Source organism: Myodes glareolus, chromosome 5 (genome assembly GCF_982192425.1).
Source record: "Myodes glareolus chromosome 5, mMyoGla1.1, whole genome shotgun sequence".
Classification (NCBI taxonomy): Eukaryota; Metazoa; Chordata; class Mammalia; order Rodentia; family Cricetidae; genus Myodes; species Myodes glareolus.
Genome location: NC_142030.1, coordinates 94,239,595 through 94,258,083, shown reverse-complemented (window position 1 = coordinate 94,258,083; position 18,489 = coordinate 94,239,595). Strand labels below are relative to the sequence as shown.

Genomic DNA, 18,489 nt, shown 5'->3' with positions numbered 1-18,489 from the left:
ATATTGTAATGCTGAGGAGTAACTAATGATAAGAAAGTACTATGGATCTGTTTGGTAGAGATGCAATTTTTCCCCAGATATTTTCAGTATGTGGCGGTTTGGATTCTTTGCTAAAAATCAAATGATATCCAGTTTTTCTTTTCAGCATCATTTGTTGAAGATAATTTCTTTAATGTATTTTGGCATATTTTTCAAATATTAAGTGGCTGAAGTTACTTGTACTCATGTTTGGGTCTTTGATTTTGTTCTATTGGTCTAAATGTTATTGTTTTTATTACTATAACTCTGTAACATATCTTTAGATTTGGAATGGTAATCCCTCTGCCTTGTTATTTTTGCTCAGAATTGTTTTGACTATCAGGGGTCATTTGTGGCTACATATGAGTTTTAGGATAGTTTTTATTTCTGTCAAGAATGAAATGAGGATTTTGATTAGGATTTCTTTGACTCTGTAAATGCAAGGTCTTAGAGTTCAGCCTCAATTTGCATATGTACAAATCCACTCTGGTTCCTAAGGTTCAGGGAGCACTATGGAAGAGGAGCAGCAAAAGTCAGAGGATCAGAAAATTTGCTATGAGGCTGTATCTCTTATTGATGTCACAAGCTACACTCATAAAAGCTCACTGACATGACTACCCAAACATGAGTTGAACAAGGGCAATGACAATAGGTATACTAACATGGACAGGGAAATGCCCATGAATTCTCAAGCATGGATAAAGAGCTGCAGGTCTCTAAGATATGCTGAGAACGGGAGAAATCGTCTCACCCAGGGAAGAACACAGCAGTCCACTGTCCAGTACCAAAGGGTCAAACTTCTGTGCAAACAGATACATACAAGTAACATTATACAGATCGAGCAGGCTGTATTTATGTATTAGGAATGTGTGTGTGTATATATACAACATATGTATAGCAATAATTACTGAAAAGGGGGGCTATGACTTTGAAAGAGAGCGAGGAGGGGCACGTGGGAGTGTTTGGATTAAAGAATAGAAAGGGGAAATGATGTAATTTATTATAATTGCAAAAAATTAAAGAAGTAATTTTAAAAAACACCTATAGATAGGAAAGGGTGACTACGCTGCCTTTTTTCCTATTGTGATTCCATTCAATGTCCGCTGTAGAGCTTTGAAGAGAAAAGTAATAATTATCTTGAAGGTCACTGTAGCAGTTTTCCGTGTCCTTACAGTTTCAAGGTGAAAGAACGTGAATTGTCTCTTCCTCGGCCCCATAGTCTCTACATTCTGCCTCATCAAACTAGTATGATAGAGGATGCTTTAAATTTCAACCTGCAAGCACACAGGGGCTGATTGTTAGGGACACTGCAGTTCCAGAAGCAGAGAACTCATCTTTTGTAGGAAAGGTTAAGGGATCCTGCTTGACCTCTGCCTTGATGCTCCACTCTAAGATACTGCTGATCATGTGATTTACATGCCTGCTTTCTTTCCAGCAGCCTCACAGCTTCCTCTTCCCCTTCTACCAACTCTTCAGCATCGCTGAGTTAATTCTGTGAAAGAGGATCCAAGTTTTTGCATGCTCCCACCCATCCCATATCTTCCTAAGAGTTTCAGCTTGCCTTCACAGCTTTTCCATTACTGTGGAAGTCTGATCTATATTAGTTTTCCTCATATTTAATGTATAGTGTTTCAGTTAATTCTCTCTGTTTATATAGTGTCTAAATATTTTTTGGAATAGACCCATAAATGCGTACACATAAATATCACCTTGTAGTTCAACGTCTGCTTATAATACACGTCATTTTTTATTTTACTGATAATGATAGTTAACACTCATTAAGTGTTTTCTCTAAGTGCTCTCTTTGTTTTCCAAGTTGTTCTGGTAGAAGTGGTATAACAGAGGTACCAGTGTTGTTCTCGTGTTTCATACTAGAAAGTCAAGGAACAGAGCAGATGAGTCTCTGGAGCGAGGATACCCATAAAGCACCTTTGCTCACAACGGATAGTTGCAGATTATATGACAGGCTCATCATTTGAGCCTTCTCTGTTGGTGATGCTGTAGATCAACTCGTTTCTCCTTTTGAGCTAACTGTACTTACTGTTTTTCATCTTTTGAACAATATTTAGCACTTCTGTACATTTCTTTCCCAGGTTCCAGTGGATTCTTGGCCACTCAGCTGGGGCTGTGATGAATGGCTCCATAACTGTCTTTTGTAGTGCAATATGATCATAAGATAGCATATAAAAATTATAAATATAACTCACAAAGAAGCACTAAAACAACACAATAACAAATAAAACCAGAAATATACCCAAATGGAAATTGCTGGTAGCTGTGGGATGGCAGAAACATTTTCTTCTACTGCTGATCTCTCTTGGCTTTATGTTTCCACCTCACAGAGTTAGGTCTGTGTCACGAGACGCCCACAGAGGTTGGCGTTTATGGGTAAAGTGAAGGCCAGACCTGAACGTTTACCTCTGAAGACTGTATTTATGTCAGTGTTAGTTAGTTTTCCCCCACTGTGACAAAATGCCTGACGCAACTAAATGCACAAAGTTTTTGTTTTAGTTTATGGTTCCAGAGGCTTCTGTCTGCAGTGACCTGTCCCCTCCACTGAGGGCTTGTGTGGAGGCAGAATGTCATAGCAATGGACGCCTTGTGAAGCAAAGCTTTTCACCTCATGGTGGCCAGAAATCAGAGAGAGAGAGTGAGATGTACCCATCAGAGGCAGCTGCTGTACCTTCGACTTCCTCTACGTAGACACCACTTCTTAATAGTTCAGTTAGGAACTAGCTCATCACTGCTCTAATACACTCATAAGTGTATTATGTATTATATAAGTGTATGGGAGACAATTGCCCATTCAGGCCATCACAGGCTGTGACCAAGCCTTCAACAAAGGATCCCCAGGGGGCATTCCGTATGCAAAATGTATGCACATACATACATGCACACACACACACACACACACACACACACACACACACAGGCTGACTTCATTTGATCATTTCAACATCTACAAAACTAATACCCATACCTTAAAGTGTTGTAGTTGGTAATACTTCAGTTTTGCTGAATAATTAAACTTAAGGATTTTTTTTTGTGTGTGTGTGTTTTGTCTAGGAATGATCATTATTTGGGACATGGAAAGGATAAGTATGAAGTGCATTTTGATTTCAGGTGGAAACAATTTAGAACCTCTTGGCTAGAGCTGTACTTCAGTGTACACAGCTCTGGGTTCAGCTTTCTGCACAAATTTGCTAAATTTTAAGCTAGAGTTTGTAGGGTGAAAACCATGACTGGTCATATGACCCTGGGCAAGCAGGATCCACCTAGAAAGCCAGCCCAAGAGAGTATCCTGCCTGTCCCCATGGCTCTGTGTTTGTCTCTAGAAGGAAAATGACTGAAAAGAAATCCCCATACAGTTAAGATGAGCAGGGCCAGCAGGATGGAAATAAAGCACGCCCACCTCTAGACCGTTTGAATTCTAGTTCTGCTCAGTGAAGTCATCGTCACACTCCCATTAGTGAGGAGTTATGGGATTTCATGTACACTCAAAGAAATGGACCTCAAAGTAATGGGGGATCATAGGAGCAAGAGATAGGAGGCGTTCCAAGGACCTTGGACTTTAACAATTGGGGACATGAGAAGAGAAACAAGATTGGTCAGGATGGGAGGCAATAATGAATTTAATGTGATTTGATTGAAGGCCCTGTGAACACAACTCAACACAAAATGGTCTTTATGCCCTGGTCAACAGTTGCTGCTTCTGCTTTAGTCAGGATGGGAGTATAGATTAGCTCCATGCTATAGAGAATAGATCTGTACTAAGTCTCACTCATCAGATGATCTATTTGTTTAGCCAACAAATAGAAGTGAATTCTTAGTGGCAATCTTCCCTTCTTCATGATTCCTACAGAACTTGTGACCTCAAGAAGCTGTTGGACCTTTGCCTGATGGGGTTTCTTGGCTGAATTTCCTATTTCTCTATTCTGTCTCATACACAGAGGATGATGTTACACCTCTTTGCCTAAAAAAAAAAATAATAGCAACATTGTTTAGTCTTTTATTCCGTACTCTCTGAAGCAGAATAATTATCTCCAGTTTCTGGACGAGAAAATTAAAACATGGAGGGATTAAGTGACAGTCACAAGGTAATGTCACCAGCATGTGCCATCCAGGCTGATTTGGGGTATAGGAGTTTGTATTTCTTCACACATTTGTAAGTTACCATGGCACTACACCTCTATTAGAAACAGCCAAGGCTACCACATGAAAAAAATTACAGAATCAACTAACCTGGGCTCATAGTGTTTCACCAAGACTGAAGCAGCAACCGGGAAGCCTGCATGGGACTGACCTAGGCAATCTGAATATATGTCACAGTTGTGTAGCTAGGTCCTCTTTTGGGACTTCGAACAGTGGAAGCAGTGGCTGCCTCTGACTCTTTTGCTGACTTTTGGGACCCTTTGCTCCTAATGGGTTTCCTTGTCCAGCCTTAATACATGGGGAGGTGCAGGTACTACTGCAACTTGAAATGCAGGTTTTGTTGATCCCCCTGAGAGGCCTGTGCTTTTCAGAACAGAAACAGAGGAGGAGTGGATTCAGGTGGGTACCCCAGAGGAGTGGAGGAGAGGAACCGCAAGAAATTGAGGGAGGGGGAACTACAGCAGGAATTTAAAAAAAGAATTAAAGAAAGTCTTACAGATGTCTCACTGTGTGGTTGGCGTTTGCCCTTCATCACAGGCTATGCCCACTGTTATTCCCACTTCATAATGAGGAGCTGCAAGCGTTTATAAAGGTCAAGGCAGGGAATGTGTACAACTTTGTAAGTCATACCATCTCTGTCACTCACAACTGTCACCTCTGCTCTTGACATATCAGAGCAAAACACAGGCAAGTGCTTGAACAAATGCTGGCGGCTCCATCTCGGAAAAAACTGTACCTTCCAACACAGAGGTCAGATTTTACCTATAGGTCCCACTTTATCAAACCAAAGACTTAGAAACTGAGGACAGTTTATATAAAACTAGGTATTCCCAGGTCAAATAGCGGCTAACGTCTAGGTGCCCAGGTGTGTGTTCCTCAGCACAGTCTTCAATAGCCCTATGAATGTGTCGCTCACAAGACATGTTTTAGTTCTAAGCTTCGATTTATGTGCACACGATGTTACTTATAACTACAGTCTGCAAATGTCCTGAGTTTAGAAACCAGTCATTCTAGGTTAGACTGTCTGTTGTTCTTACTGCAGAAGGGAAAGGGGTTTGGACATTAAGACACAGATGGCTACACAGCTGTTATACGCGTGCAGAGGGCCTAGGTTGATCCCAGGCAGGCTCCCTAGTTAGGGGTTCAGAGTCTTAACTCCCACGAGCCCAGGTCAGCTGTCTCTGTGGGATCCCCTGTCATGACCTTGAACCCCCTGACTCCTACAATCTCTCTGTGCCCTCTTCAACAAGACTCCTAGAGCTCAACCCAGTTCTTGGCTGTGGATCTCATCTCTGTATCTGCTTCCTTCAGTTACTGGATGAATGTTTTCTGATGACAATTAGGGTAGTCACCAATCTGATTGCAGGGAGAAGGCCAGTTTGGGCGCCCTCTCCATGTGGGGCAGTTGTATAACTTGGTCTGTTTGTGAGGCTCTTAGCAGTGGGATCAGGATCTGTCCCTGGTGCTTGAGCTGGCTTTGGGAAACCTAGTCCCTATGTTGGGTTGCCTTGTGCAGCCTTTATGCAGTGGAAGTAACTTGGCCCTGCCTGAACTTGAAGTGCCATGCTTTGTTGATACACACGGGAGGACTTCCTGGTAGAATGGGTAGCAGAGAGATAGGGAAGGAAGGATAAAAGGGAGGGAGTCAGGCTGTTCAAAAATAAAAATTAATTAATTAATTAATTAAAAATGTAATATTAAAAAAGAATTTAACTTTAATAAAGACACGATGGCAAATACATGAAGGTAAGCACAGTTGGCCTTGGAGATCTGCAGGCCACCGTGAGGAACCAGCAGAAAGCAAAGGAAACCTGTAAAGACAAGGGCAGGCTTTCTCCCATGAACTTCAGAGGGAGCCCCGTGCTGTAAGCAAACCTCTTGACAACAGGGATATGTCAGGATTCTGGAAGGAATGCACTAGAATAAAGCAAGTTACGGGGTTTTGTGACCAGGCAAGATGGAAATACGTTTTGCTGTTTTTGTGTGACTGAGTTTCTGCTAATTTGAAAGTCCTGGAAAATGAATAATTTTTCATTTGCAGTTATTTTTTGGTTTTATTTCTTCAGAAAATTGTCGCTGGCTGCTCTTCATCCATCTCTGAGTTTAAAGCACTCTTTTTGTGTTCAGTCTGGGGTTCTCTATCATCCCCTGGCACTAATATTATTGTGGCCAGGAGATTGATAGTTATCTACATTTTCTTGGAGAATAAGTTAAATAAATTTTACGTCAATAAATTTAAACATCTAAGCTTTTTTATTCCTATAAGAGATGCATCATTAAATATCATCACGTTAAAGGGTAGGATATCTGTCAAGCAAAGACAAGAGAAGTCTAAATGTAAATCTGTAGATAGTGTATAATCCATTAGGAAACAAATTTATTGGTAAGTGAAACAAATTCACTGTTCCCAGGGAATATAAATCAGAAACAGAAGTCGCACTTAATTGTGCACCTTGGCAAGAGTCCTAAGGTTTTACAGTAACTCGCTGAGAGTTAATGTACTGCACATTCATTCCAGGACATTGATTTCTGCATTACCTCAGCAAAAGACACAATTCCTCAGCAAAAGCACTCTTTTGGAGGTGAATTTTTTTCATCAAGTAATCCACGAATCAGAATTTGTAATAACTTCTTTCATTGTCCATGAATGCAAATATTTATCAGGATGATCTAATGGTGTAGAAAAAAATGTTTTTTGAGTGAAATTACATCTTGGAAGTCTATTTTTTGATGCTTTTCCAGGTTGTGAACTTCTGGGCGGTGGGTATTGGATGAATATGTTGTGTATACCTATGCTGTCCTTGGGATGAGACACCTTCTGATACCAGCTCTAGGAAATTCCTTTGACGCTGGTATTCCATTTAATGTGCACAGTCTGAAAGCAGAAGAAGTCAGTTCAAACTGTACTTGTACCGTGGGATCCTAGGTCAAATAATTTTCAGATAAATATAATTTCATAATTTATTTTTAGCTTTATGTTTGAGATAGCAAATTGGCTTACTCAGTTTCTCGAGTTGGTCTTAAAATCACCCTGTAGCCCAGACAGGCCATTGGCTCATAATCCTCCTGCCTCAGCCTACTGAGTAACTAACTATAATGAGAGGTTTGTGACATCAGGCCCAACCTAAAATTTTGTCTTTTGAAAAAATAAAATGCTGTTAAATAATCTTTGTTAAATAATAAGTCAAAATACTTAGCTCCAATGAGGCGTAGCCTAACTCCTCCTACGAATGTCAGACGACAGGCAGTGCCCAGCTGATCGCCTACGTTTCTTCATGTGATCTATGGCGATCAACTGGACTGCTAGATGTGTGTGTGTCCTCCACTTTGCCCACACAGATAAAGCTTCACTTTTATCCAGTTTTCCGTGTGGTTAATAACTAAGCTTTTTATCTGTTTTATTTGAAGAAAAAAGTAAGCCATCATTTACACAAGCCATACTATTCATCTCTGGTTGATGTTGACCACACTGAGCAAAATATCCACATGCCCTCAGTTACCCATATTTCCAAGGGAAATCAGAAATCTTTATTTTCATGTCTAATTATTGAATTGTAAATTCATGGCCTCAAATACATGGCTATGTAGAGAAACAAGCAAATAAGTAAGCAGGAGGCCAATAAGTGAGTTCATGGTGTTGACCAAATATAGCAACAAAGCTCAGGTCACAGTGCACCAAAGAGCCAAGGAAATAAAAACAGAGAGAGCAGAAGTTCCTTTCTGTGCTCAGTTATGACTGAGTTCCTGGAATGAGGAAAGAACACCACCTATTCATAGACCATCTGTGGTTATATCATAGCTGCCTCGAAACTGGGAGTCAAGTGCTCTGTTAAGACTACAACCATCGGCCACTGTGAAACCCTTTTTTCAATAGAGTGAATAACAGCCATGTGTGCATGTCATAGATAGGTAAGGAATATTATGAGCAATATTTTATATTCACTTACACACTTTAATCTAATAGCCTGTTACCTAATTTGTGTGTACATATGTATCTCTGCATGTATATGCATGTACAAGATGCATAGGTATATATGTGCATGTATATGTCATATGTATGCACTTATGTGTGTATAAATGTTATATGTATGCACTTGTATGTACGAATATGTGTGTATGTATATGTTTATGTGTTTGTATGTTTATTTATATGTGTATATGTACCCAATCTAACGTGAACATTCCTAATCATCTTTCTAAGCCTTGTACTATGACTCCCCAGAGTGGCCCCTCACTGATCTAGACAAATTTATGCATGTGGTCAACCTGAAATTCTTCTTCTAAATACTTCTGTGTTGACTAGTGGGCATGCAGGGATGATTTCCATCTATTCACCAAAATGCTACCATGTTGTAAAGGCTGTTTATTTTAATGGAAGCTTTGGTGTGTTTAGAGTTTTTTAATATTGCAGCTGATCAGATAACAGCTGGATTAAAAGAAAGGAACTTGAGACCTGGAGTCCAGTAAAGAGAATGTTCTAGTAGTCCACCCGGGAGATAATGAATGCTTGACCTTGGCTGGTAGCAGACCCGGAGAGAGTGAGAAAGGATCAAGCTACAACTGATTTACTGACCCAAGGCAGCATCCCTCATGTGTCGATGTTATCCCAGATTTAATTTACATGGAAATGATCTGCAATGAGAAATGGAATCCAAATTTGAAAATTATTACCCAATAATCTCTGTGCTAAAATATCTTTGCAGAATTACATTCTCTATCAATCATTACTACCAAAAATATGATAAAGAAAGAATATTTTTACTTTACCATATAGATTTAAGTAGTGGTAAAATATTACTGTGTCATTTATAGTGTAGGGTAATCTTTTCCCACAGTGTTCTACTTATTATATTTTTGACCTTACTGTATTATAGGGAGTTACAAAGGGGAAATGTTGTTATATTTTTATCTTAACACAAGGGAATTCAAATATTAAGGTTTAATATTTTATCTCAGATCACATAAGGTTAGACCTGATTTATTATCCATAGTGCTAGTTCTGTTTTAAAAAAATAAATTATGAATGCTCCTGAAACATATATATAGACTCAACTTTTACAAAGTCACTTTTCCTGTTGCTATTGCTGCCGTTCAGATTGTGCTAAGGACTGATGTAGCACTGTCTTATTATCTTATTGTCTTATGTAGCCTCGATTCCCCCAAAACTGCAGTTGTCTGTCTCATGCACTCTTACCTGCCGAACACCACCCCTCTGTGCTAAAACTGGCTCATCAGGTCCGAATAAAGTACATTTAATGAACAAAAGAAACAAGTACCTAATCTCAGCGGCCAGTAGCCAAGCATCAGAGGTCACTTGCTGGCCTTGTCTATCTGGATGGTCTTGGGTGTCTGCTCTAATTGCCTTTGCTCCTGGCCCCCTGGATGAAAAAGCAGATGCTGTCTGGTGCATTGCTGGCTCCTGTGGCCATGGGAAACCAATGATCGGTTGCGTTTCACCTCTGTAGCTTGCTTCCCTTCTGTTCACGTTTAATAGGTTGAAGCAGATAACAATAAGGCCAAACCTAGCTTCAGGGGCAAGAAGTAGAATCTTAGTCTGTACCTTAGATTAGAACCTGAGCTAGTTCAGGCAGAGCCTGATGAACGCCGGGTAGGCTCAGAGGTCAGCTTCTAGAAACTGCAAAGGAAGCGTGCAGTGTAGAGCACAGGGGGCAGCTCTCTCAAAGCAATGCCGTCTGAGGAGCGGAGGAGAGTGCTTCACATGGACCGCAGCCACTGTTCCAAGAATCACTCCGGAGTAGTGCCTCGTCAACAAACTGCCGCTCCGTGCTGCTGAGGCCAAGTTTATTATGTGGCTAGCCATTCAGTCTCTCGAATTTTAACAGCACTTATTCGCGGTAATGAGAGAAACTGTGGGTCTATGTACAGTCCTAACTGCCCTGATTAGTCTGTGTCTAGTGTTCCATTTTCTCTCTAATATCCTCAATATCTTCCTTTAAAAAAAATGTCTCTTTTCTCTGCCTGGAGGAAATTGGCACAGGGAGGTACTGCTGAAGCGCTGTCTATATGGACAACTGGAGCTACTGTCTTGATTAAATTGCCTGGATGATTCAATTTAAAAGATCAGTTCCTTATGGTGTTATATTAAATTGACACCCAAGACATTTAGTTATAGCACATTAACCAGACCCAGAAATTAAGTCAAAGCCCTGTATCTACCATATAAATTTTCATGTGAAAAGTAGGAAATTAAAGCTGGTATTCGTCCATGTTGCCTCAAATCACCATAGAATTTGTATCCTATCATCTAAGTTTCTGAAAATATAACCAATTTTTCTTCATTTCTAAGAATGGTTGCTTCTGATAGTATTTAACCTCAATAGTAGCATAATTTCACACCTTACCGCTATAGCACTAAAGGGAACATTGGGGGACCGTAGGCCCTTTGCGTATGTATCATTTCCTTCTAAAAGTCATTTGTCTTTCTTTTATTGTTTATGCATTTCATTCATGACGTATTTTATCAAATCCACCTCCTAGGCTCTCCCCTCCAATTCTTTCCAGATTCTCACCACTCCTTTTCCTGCTTTTTTATGTCCTATTTCTAACCTACAGAGTCCAACTGGGGCCACCAGTACCTGCGTGAGGGCAATGCTATTCAGTGGTACATAGACAACCTACCCCAAGTCACATTCATGAAGGAAAATGATGCTCCCTCCTTTAGCAGCTATCAATTGCCAAGTGCAACTGAGCTAAGGGAAGGGTCTCACGTGCTCCTCCCCTATCTATGTTAGCACATTGATGGACTTGACCTTGTGCAGATCTTCTGAGGGCAGCCATAGCCGCTGTGGGTTCACACGCATGACAGCCAAGTCATGTTCTGAAAATAGCACTTCCCAACTGCCCTCCGCTAACTCTTGCTCTTCCTAATGGCTGGTTGAAAGTTTCAGACAAGTCTGGGTCCTGGAATCTTTTCTACTTCTGATGGGTCTTTTAAGTCTTTGTCAGAAAGCTCTTGGTCTAAACATCTGTGAGTAATTAATCTACACATAAAGTACACTCATAAATTGAATTATATTTTTAATTAAAGAAAATTGTTCTCATGTAAATGAATTTTTGGTAGATATGAGGTATTTAATAAGCATGCTTTGCAATATTTGAGTCTCATGGAATCTAGAGAAACACTGGTTGGTCTATTGATTGAATTTAGTGAATGGTTTAAAATAGCAATATTTCAGGTATCATAATAGGTTCAGAATGTAATTACTTACTTTAGTATTTGAATTACATCATTATCATTTCCATTTTTATTAATGTGTTAATTGCACAAAATGATGGGGGATTCATTATGAAATTTCATGTTTATATAATTTGCTTTGGTGTCATCTGCCCTCCCTACCATTGTCTTCCGTGGGAGGCCTTTCCTTTTCTCTAAATCCCCTTTCTTTTTTCGTTTGTTCACTTGTATGTGTACACTGATGCTCTCAGTTCCTCTAGAGTATGCATGAAAGAGAACAGGCAAGGTACTCACCTTTCTGAGTTGTTTTATTTTATGTTATGATTTTCAGCTCATCCATTTACCTGGGAGTGACAGGGTTTATTTCTTCTTGGGTCAATGATACTCCGTGTGTGTACAGCATGCTTTGTCCATTTGTCTGTTGAGGGACGCTTAAGCCGGTTTTATGTCTTAGTCCTTGGAAATAATCCAGCAATAAGCATGAGTGTCCAGGTGTCTCAATGTTGAGTTTTATCCTTGGGGTCTATGCCTAGGATTGGCATGAGTGGATCTCATGTAAATTCTGTGTGTGGTTTAATTTGAAGTCTTGCCATCCACTATGATTTCCATGTTAACAGTGCACCTGCCTTCCTCACTAGCATTTTTTATTGATTCTGACTGGGCTGCTGTGACATCTTTAGATATTAGATTTGAATTCCCCCAATGTCAAAAATTCTAAAGACATTTTAAGTAATTGTAGGTCATATTGTATTTAGTTCAAGAACTCTCTATTCAGTCATATGCCCAATAATTGATTATATTATTCATCCTTTGGTGTTGAATTTTTAAATTTCTGCATACCGTTTTATTTAAATCATCTGTTAAATAAATCTTTGTTAATAAGCCATCCCATTTTAGAGTCTGTCTCTTCACCTTATGTATCCTTTGTTGTACAGAAAGTTTTTAAATTTGGCAAAATTTTTTTTTACCAATTATTGTTATGTTTCCTGAGCTGGTTATCCAGAAAATATTTACCTTTTTCAATATCTTTGATGTTTACATAGTTGAATAAAAATGCTTTCCTGGTAAATGACAGTATTTTCAAAACGTATTTTAATAATTTTAATTTTTCAAAGGAAGAGATTGAAACAATTTCAGTTTTGCTCTCTCTAGCATCTTAGGGACTCATGCATGTTGAAACAATCTCCGAGATCAGGCAGCTACTCTTCCTACAGCTTTCCACAGTGAAAGCAGAGGTTCTGCAAAGGTCACTACAGCCCTGCTGAGTTTGAGCAGGGCTTCCCCATACACTTACATACCTGCTATTCTAAGATGTTCAGTGTCGATGTCAGACAGTGAAAATACTACTCGAACTTATATTTTAATTGTCCTTTTAGATGAATATTAAAACATATCTATAATAATTTCCCCAACTCTGATGAAATTATTCTTAAAAGAGTTCAGTTTGGTTTTAACATGGTACATTTTTACTAAATAAGTAAAATAAACTAGAAATATTAAAACGTAAAATTAAAACAGCAAATCTTTAAAACAAGAAAATGGGAGTATGGTATGATTTTAACTCGTGACTGTCCCAGATCGTAAATGATTAGCATTTTGAGAACATTTTCCATGTCCTATTTTGATAATCTGAGCATGGAGACAGTGAATATAAAACATGATTTGCCTAATACAATGTTTATTGCTACTGCTTTATAGAGTAAGAAAATGCAAGTGGCTTGATCTGGGTTATCTTCTTACCTTCCTGTTATCAATGGTTTCCTCTTTCACACGATCTTCATGGGAAAAATGTGTTAAGGAAAGAAGCAGAGCATACAAGGCAAAAGTCTGGAAAACGGTTACATTAAAGAGAGAACTATCTATCCTAATGCATGTTAGTGAGGGAGTCTGGAGATTAGTAACAAAGGTCTAGCCATTCTGGTCTGTGTCTCTAGTATGTCACTGAACAAAAGCCTCTAGTTTCATCCTGCGTCGAGATGGTAATAAGGGATCCTCAGCAGTCCACCCTCATTCATTAGAAGCTGTCCAGCTTACCTGCTATATGTGTCATGTATATTGCATACAAATTAATTGCATGGTGCCCAGATAATCCTGTGTTGCTACTTCTCATCTTATGTTGCATCTGTGCAGATTAGTGAACTAGAGCTAGCTGCAAGATCCCCCCAGGCCAGGCAGAGCCAAGTCGTATGTTCTGTATATGACTTCTAGTAGAAAATGCACCTTTGGTAAATTTTCCTTCACAGAAATTGGGTTTAGACATATGAGCGTTGCCAGAGAATTATTATGTAGAAGGAAACAGCCTTTCTCTTATATATTCTATGAAAATTATTCTCAAAAACATTTGTATGGTTTCAATCGTTAGCTATTGGAATTCTCATGTAGAAGGTTAGTATTGTGATAGTTACATTTCACCATATATGACTGCCAAAAATCTGTATGCAGTAAGCGTGAGGGTAAAGCTAATCTTTTCAATTATGAGCCAGGCATAAGAATATGAAGCCATTAATTGTTTTCACTATGGACTTCCCTTTGGGGTACACTCTAGCATGGAAATTTTCTTGAAAAGTAAACGTCGCTGTTGCTTAGTCTTGCTGAATTTCAAAATTACTTTATGTTCATGGAATTTCTAACTTTGACTTCCATGTGATCCTCTGGGTTTACCTCTTATCACGGGACGAACACAGAAACTGCTGCTAGAGGCTCAGTGATTAAATCCTCCATTGTGCAGCCCAGATGCCATGGTTCAGTCTCACTCAATTATAACGGTGCCCAGTTGAAAATGTGCTTTAAAATAGAACCTACATATATATGCAAGCATTTAATGTTGATGTGAAATAGTCTGGACATTCATATTTCCATATTTAAAGTACTAAGTTTCTATCCTAGTCTTTTTGCTTGGTGGTCAATGAAGTCACTTTGTGACTTGCTTTTTTTGTAAAATTATAAATAGCATGTGTGATATCTCTTTAATACTTAGTGTAACTTTGACTATGTTGCTACTATCTCTTTTACTATAAAAACTTGTTAGAAATGACTACAGAATTAAGGCTTTTAAAAAGCAAAAAGTTAGTTTTTTAAATATTCTTAGTGGGAGCTTTTTTTATTCCAATGCCAGAGGATTTTTTTTTCTGTCATCAGGAAATGTGGTGTGTTCATTTATTGATAAGCATTGCCCAGACAAATTCAAGCCATTCTAATGATATTGTAAGAGAAATACAATCATATGAATAAAATGAGAGAGAAGGAGAAAGAATGAGGGGAAGAGACAGACAAAGACAGGAAGATGGAAGTAGAAAGAAAGATGGAGGTGGAGAGAAAGACAGAGAAAAATGAAAAAGAAGAGATTAGAGAGGAAAAGAAGAAAGATCCCAGAGAAGGAAATAATTAAAGAATCCAAAGACTTGGAGAAACCAGGTTCAGGTAGAGTTTGAAGAATGCATGTAGTACCTTTCCATTTGAATATGAAGAAAGAAGTAAAAGGTCGGGATTGGCAATAGACGATACCACAGGAAATTGAAGGCATTCTCTTCTAGTCTCTCTGTTGCTTCCAGGATGGGAGAAGTAACTTCTTAAGTGAAATGCAAATGGAGAAGGTTTGAAAGGTCTGTTGTAAATGCAAAGGAAACTCAGAATTCCCAGGCTCCTGGAGTACATGATGAGACACCCTCAGAATACATTCAGCACTTTCCTCGCACTGATGGTAGTCCTGTTTTAAGCACAGAGAACGAAGACAGCAGAGCCTCTTCTCTGGCGTGACAGAAGGCCTCCAACAAAACATGATCGGTGTTAATGGAGGAGAAAGGCTGAAGTCAGAGCCAAGGATGCTAGCCTGTTAGGAAAGAACTTATTTTACATTAGTAAAAGTGTGCTTGGTATTGGAGATGGAGGATTTCGTGACAGGAGAGTTCAAGATGCAGGGGTTGGAAGGAGAGGAGAAATAGCAAGCTCGAGGTGGTTCTCAGCCTGACAACTGCCTTAGAGTCACCTAGGCATCTGAAAAAGATGAGCTTTTGGGGCCCCATCCTTCATGATTAAGGCTGGGCTGGTAGGTGGTGCACCTTGCTCAAATGGACATGGCCACAGGCCTTGGCTTTGAACCTTTCATAAGAAAGCTCATTTTGCTTTACTTTTGTAATGTAAGTTAGCCTTTTCTTTAAAGAAGCAACTGGAAAACCATCAGATGTTAAAGAGATGTGCAACATCAACATTTCATAGTTTGAAAAGTACGTTTTGCTCAGATGATTGACAACTACAAAAGACCAACTGGGCAGGGGTGGAGAGTCAAGTCAAGAATGTATGAGGTCATTCCAGGAGCCAATATGATCCAGGGACCAGCAAAGGATATGTGGCTCAACAGAAATGTTTGTGATTTTTGCCACAGGGATGATGATGATGATTGGTTTATGTTCAGAATGATTGGAGGTGATAAGAGGTTTTCATCATGGGTCATACCGTGGGTGTTGACCACCATATACCAAATGCCACAGAGACTGTCACTCAGAGTTGCCTTTCTTATGCCACTGTTGTTATGGGTTAGGAGTCTGGACCCTGCTTCCCTGCTCTCCACTGATGGGTCTCATGGAGAAGTAAAGCCTGGTCCAGCTTTCATCACAGGTTCAGTCAGGGGACACTCTCCCTCTGAGCTCCCCTAGGATTTCAGCAGAGTTCATCTTCATGTGGACTCCCGATTTCCATTTGCCTAAAGGGACCAGTCCTCCATCGGCAGTTTGTAGTTGCGGAGTCAGTTATTTCCAGGGTCATCTCTATTCTGATTCACTACTGTCAATCTACTGAACTGGCACGTGAATTATGTAAGTTACCTTTACTCCACTGTGACCACTGAAACCTAATCATGAGAATGCGGTCATGTCACGGGCAGCAGGGAGTGAATTCCTAAGAACATAGATTCAGGTGCTGGGGTCTGGTGACATTGTGCTAAATGCAGAGCACAAGGCTCTCAGAAAACCTCAAAGAGGAGAGGAGCAACTTCCATGACAGACATATGGATGTTGGGAAAGCCAGGAAGGGCCTGAGTAGCTCAGTAGCTGGTGAGAATTCAGCTGTAATAGGAAGTGCCAGAGACAGGAACAATAATAACCAAACAAGGTTGGAACTTCTGAGGCTCACCCCAGTTCACATATGACTCTCCAGTTCTGCATATCCACTCAGTAGGCAGCAGTTTGCCATTGAACATCACTGTGGTCTTCTCTCTATTTCTTTTCTACCTTCAAGTTACAATACTTAGAAGAGAGAATCAATGTCTTTGCTAGTGAAATCTTGCAAGTAGCACGCAGATGAAAGATTCACTTGCGTATGCTACCTGTTCAAGATGGAGAACTGTAAGGATTTGAAGGTAGAGAATGCAAGGCTCACTGAGGAGAAATGATCGCATTGTTTGCCCTGAACTGCTTCCATCCTTATGCTCTTACTTCCATTCAGAATGAAGTGAACAGAATGGCACAAACTGGTTGCAGGTGTAGCCACATTCTCTGTTTCCTCAAACTTTGCTCTCTTTATAAATGGAAACGTGTTGAAGATACCATAGCAACAGTGATGAGAAATCCAATCTGTAAGGAAAAAAGAGAATAAAGCAGAGAATTTGACTAGTCCATCTGACTTCTCTGTATTCACTGAAAACCTTTCTTTTCAGGTTATATTCAAGAAGAATGTGTCGTCCCCTGCCCATTTGACTGCAAGCTAAGTGACTGGTCCAGCTGGGGTGCTTGCAGCTCATCCTGTGGTATTGGAGTGAGAATTCGATCTAAATGGCTCAAAGAAAAACCTTACAGTGGAGGTCGACCATGTCCCAAACTGGATCTCAAGAATCAGGTAAAGTGAATCAACAAACAAAAGAGAAAAAAAATCAATCTCAAGTCTGCCTGAATTTTTACTTCGGGTTGAAAAGAAACTCATTCTCTTACAGAGAGTCACGCAAGGCTGAAAGAGGAACAAGGGCAGACCAGAGATAGCAGAGTAGGAAGTAGCTTTTGCCTGATATCACATGATGGGAAAACCAACTTGGTACCCTTATCAATAATTATATTTACAAAATTACATCTAATTGGTTTTTAAATAGAGGCATAATTTGATATTGTAAACAATGTTAAATACTAACATTGTTTAAACATAAGTAATAAAAAAGAAACCATCAATCTTTAAGATAATACATTCATGATATAATCTTTAACAATCCAGAAATGATGTTCTAGTTTTCTTTTACCTAAGTCTTTATCATAATTTTCTTTGCTGTCAATCTTGCCAATTCTTATACAACTCTCCAAATCTATTTTGACGATTTTTTTCTACACGTTTCCGCAGAAGTCATGCCTGTTTTTACAGCTGACATCCTGATGGATAGCTTGCCATATACCTGTCTGACAAAATTGTCATGCTAAGTAGTCAGAGTTGACAAGAGCATATTCCAACTTGTGTCATCCAATGTCTAAATTTTAGTATAAGAATTATAATGAAGAACTCAGAGTTCATCCACAGATGCATACTGATTAGCAGATTGGGGCCATTGATTTTAAAAATCAATTTAACAGATGACACAGAGGATGAAGGCAGTTGAAAGGTCTGTATCATGAAGGTAGGGAAAGGTCTACCTTAGGAACCTTTCCCTAGGAAAGGGAAACTTTCAACAGAATGGCTCCATAGGCTTCTATTACTAATTCTGTTGTTAATCTCCCTCCTTATAACCCCATTTTGGCTTTGGTAACATGTAAGTTGTTAGTGGAAAAGAGATAACATTTGGCAGTCCCTAGTTTGATTAGGATGTATAGTAGTGCTCAGATTTAAACATCATATATTACTTCAAGACTAGTATCAGGTGTTTTCCCCCAAAGTGCTACAGAAGAGAGTTTACTTACCAAAAGTTACTAATCCACCAAGAAATATATAAGTTGTAAAATTAGACAGAGTTAATATGAGTGTCATGTTTATTTCTTAATTGTGAAATAATGGTATTCACACCTTCTCTTAAGATGTAAGCCATTTCAGGAGAACGAAGCAAAGGATTATGAAAATAACATCAAGCCAGTGATGAGACCTTGTAGGTATAGAATCTCAACAATGAGAGGAGTCAAATAATAAAAATAGGAAGGAACAGCTGCAGCAGGAATAAA

General features: G+C 39.3%; 1 protein-coding gene across 1 annotated transcript in view; it reads left to right on the top strand.

The window, feature by feature from the left end:
* The window catches only part of Thsd7b (thrombospondin type 1 domain containing 7B), an 878,050-nt gene that overhangs the window by 660,345 nt on the left and 199,216 nt on the right, over positions 1 to 18,489 (top strand). Inside the window, exon 15 of the mRNA XM_048430634.3 lies at positions 17,016 to 17,194. Coding sequence (XP_048286591.3) covers positions 17,016 to 17,194 — 179 coding nt within the window. The remainder of the gene's footprint in view (positions 1 to 17,015; positions 17,195 to 18,489) is intronic.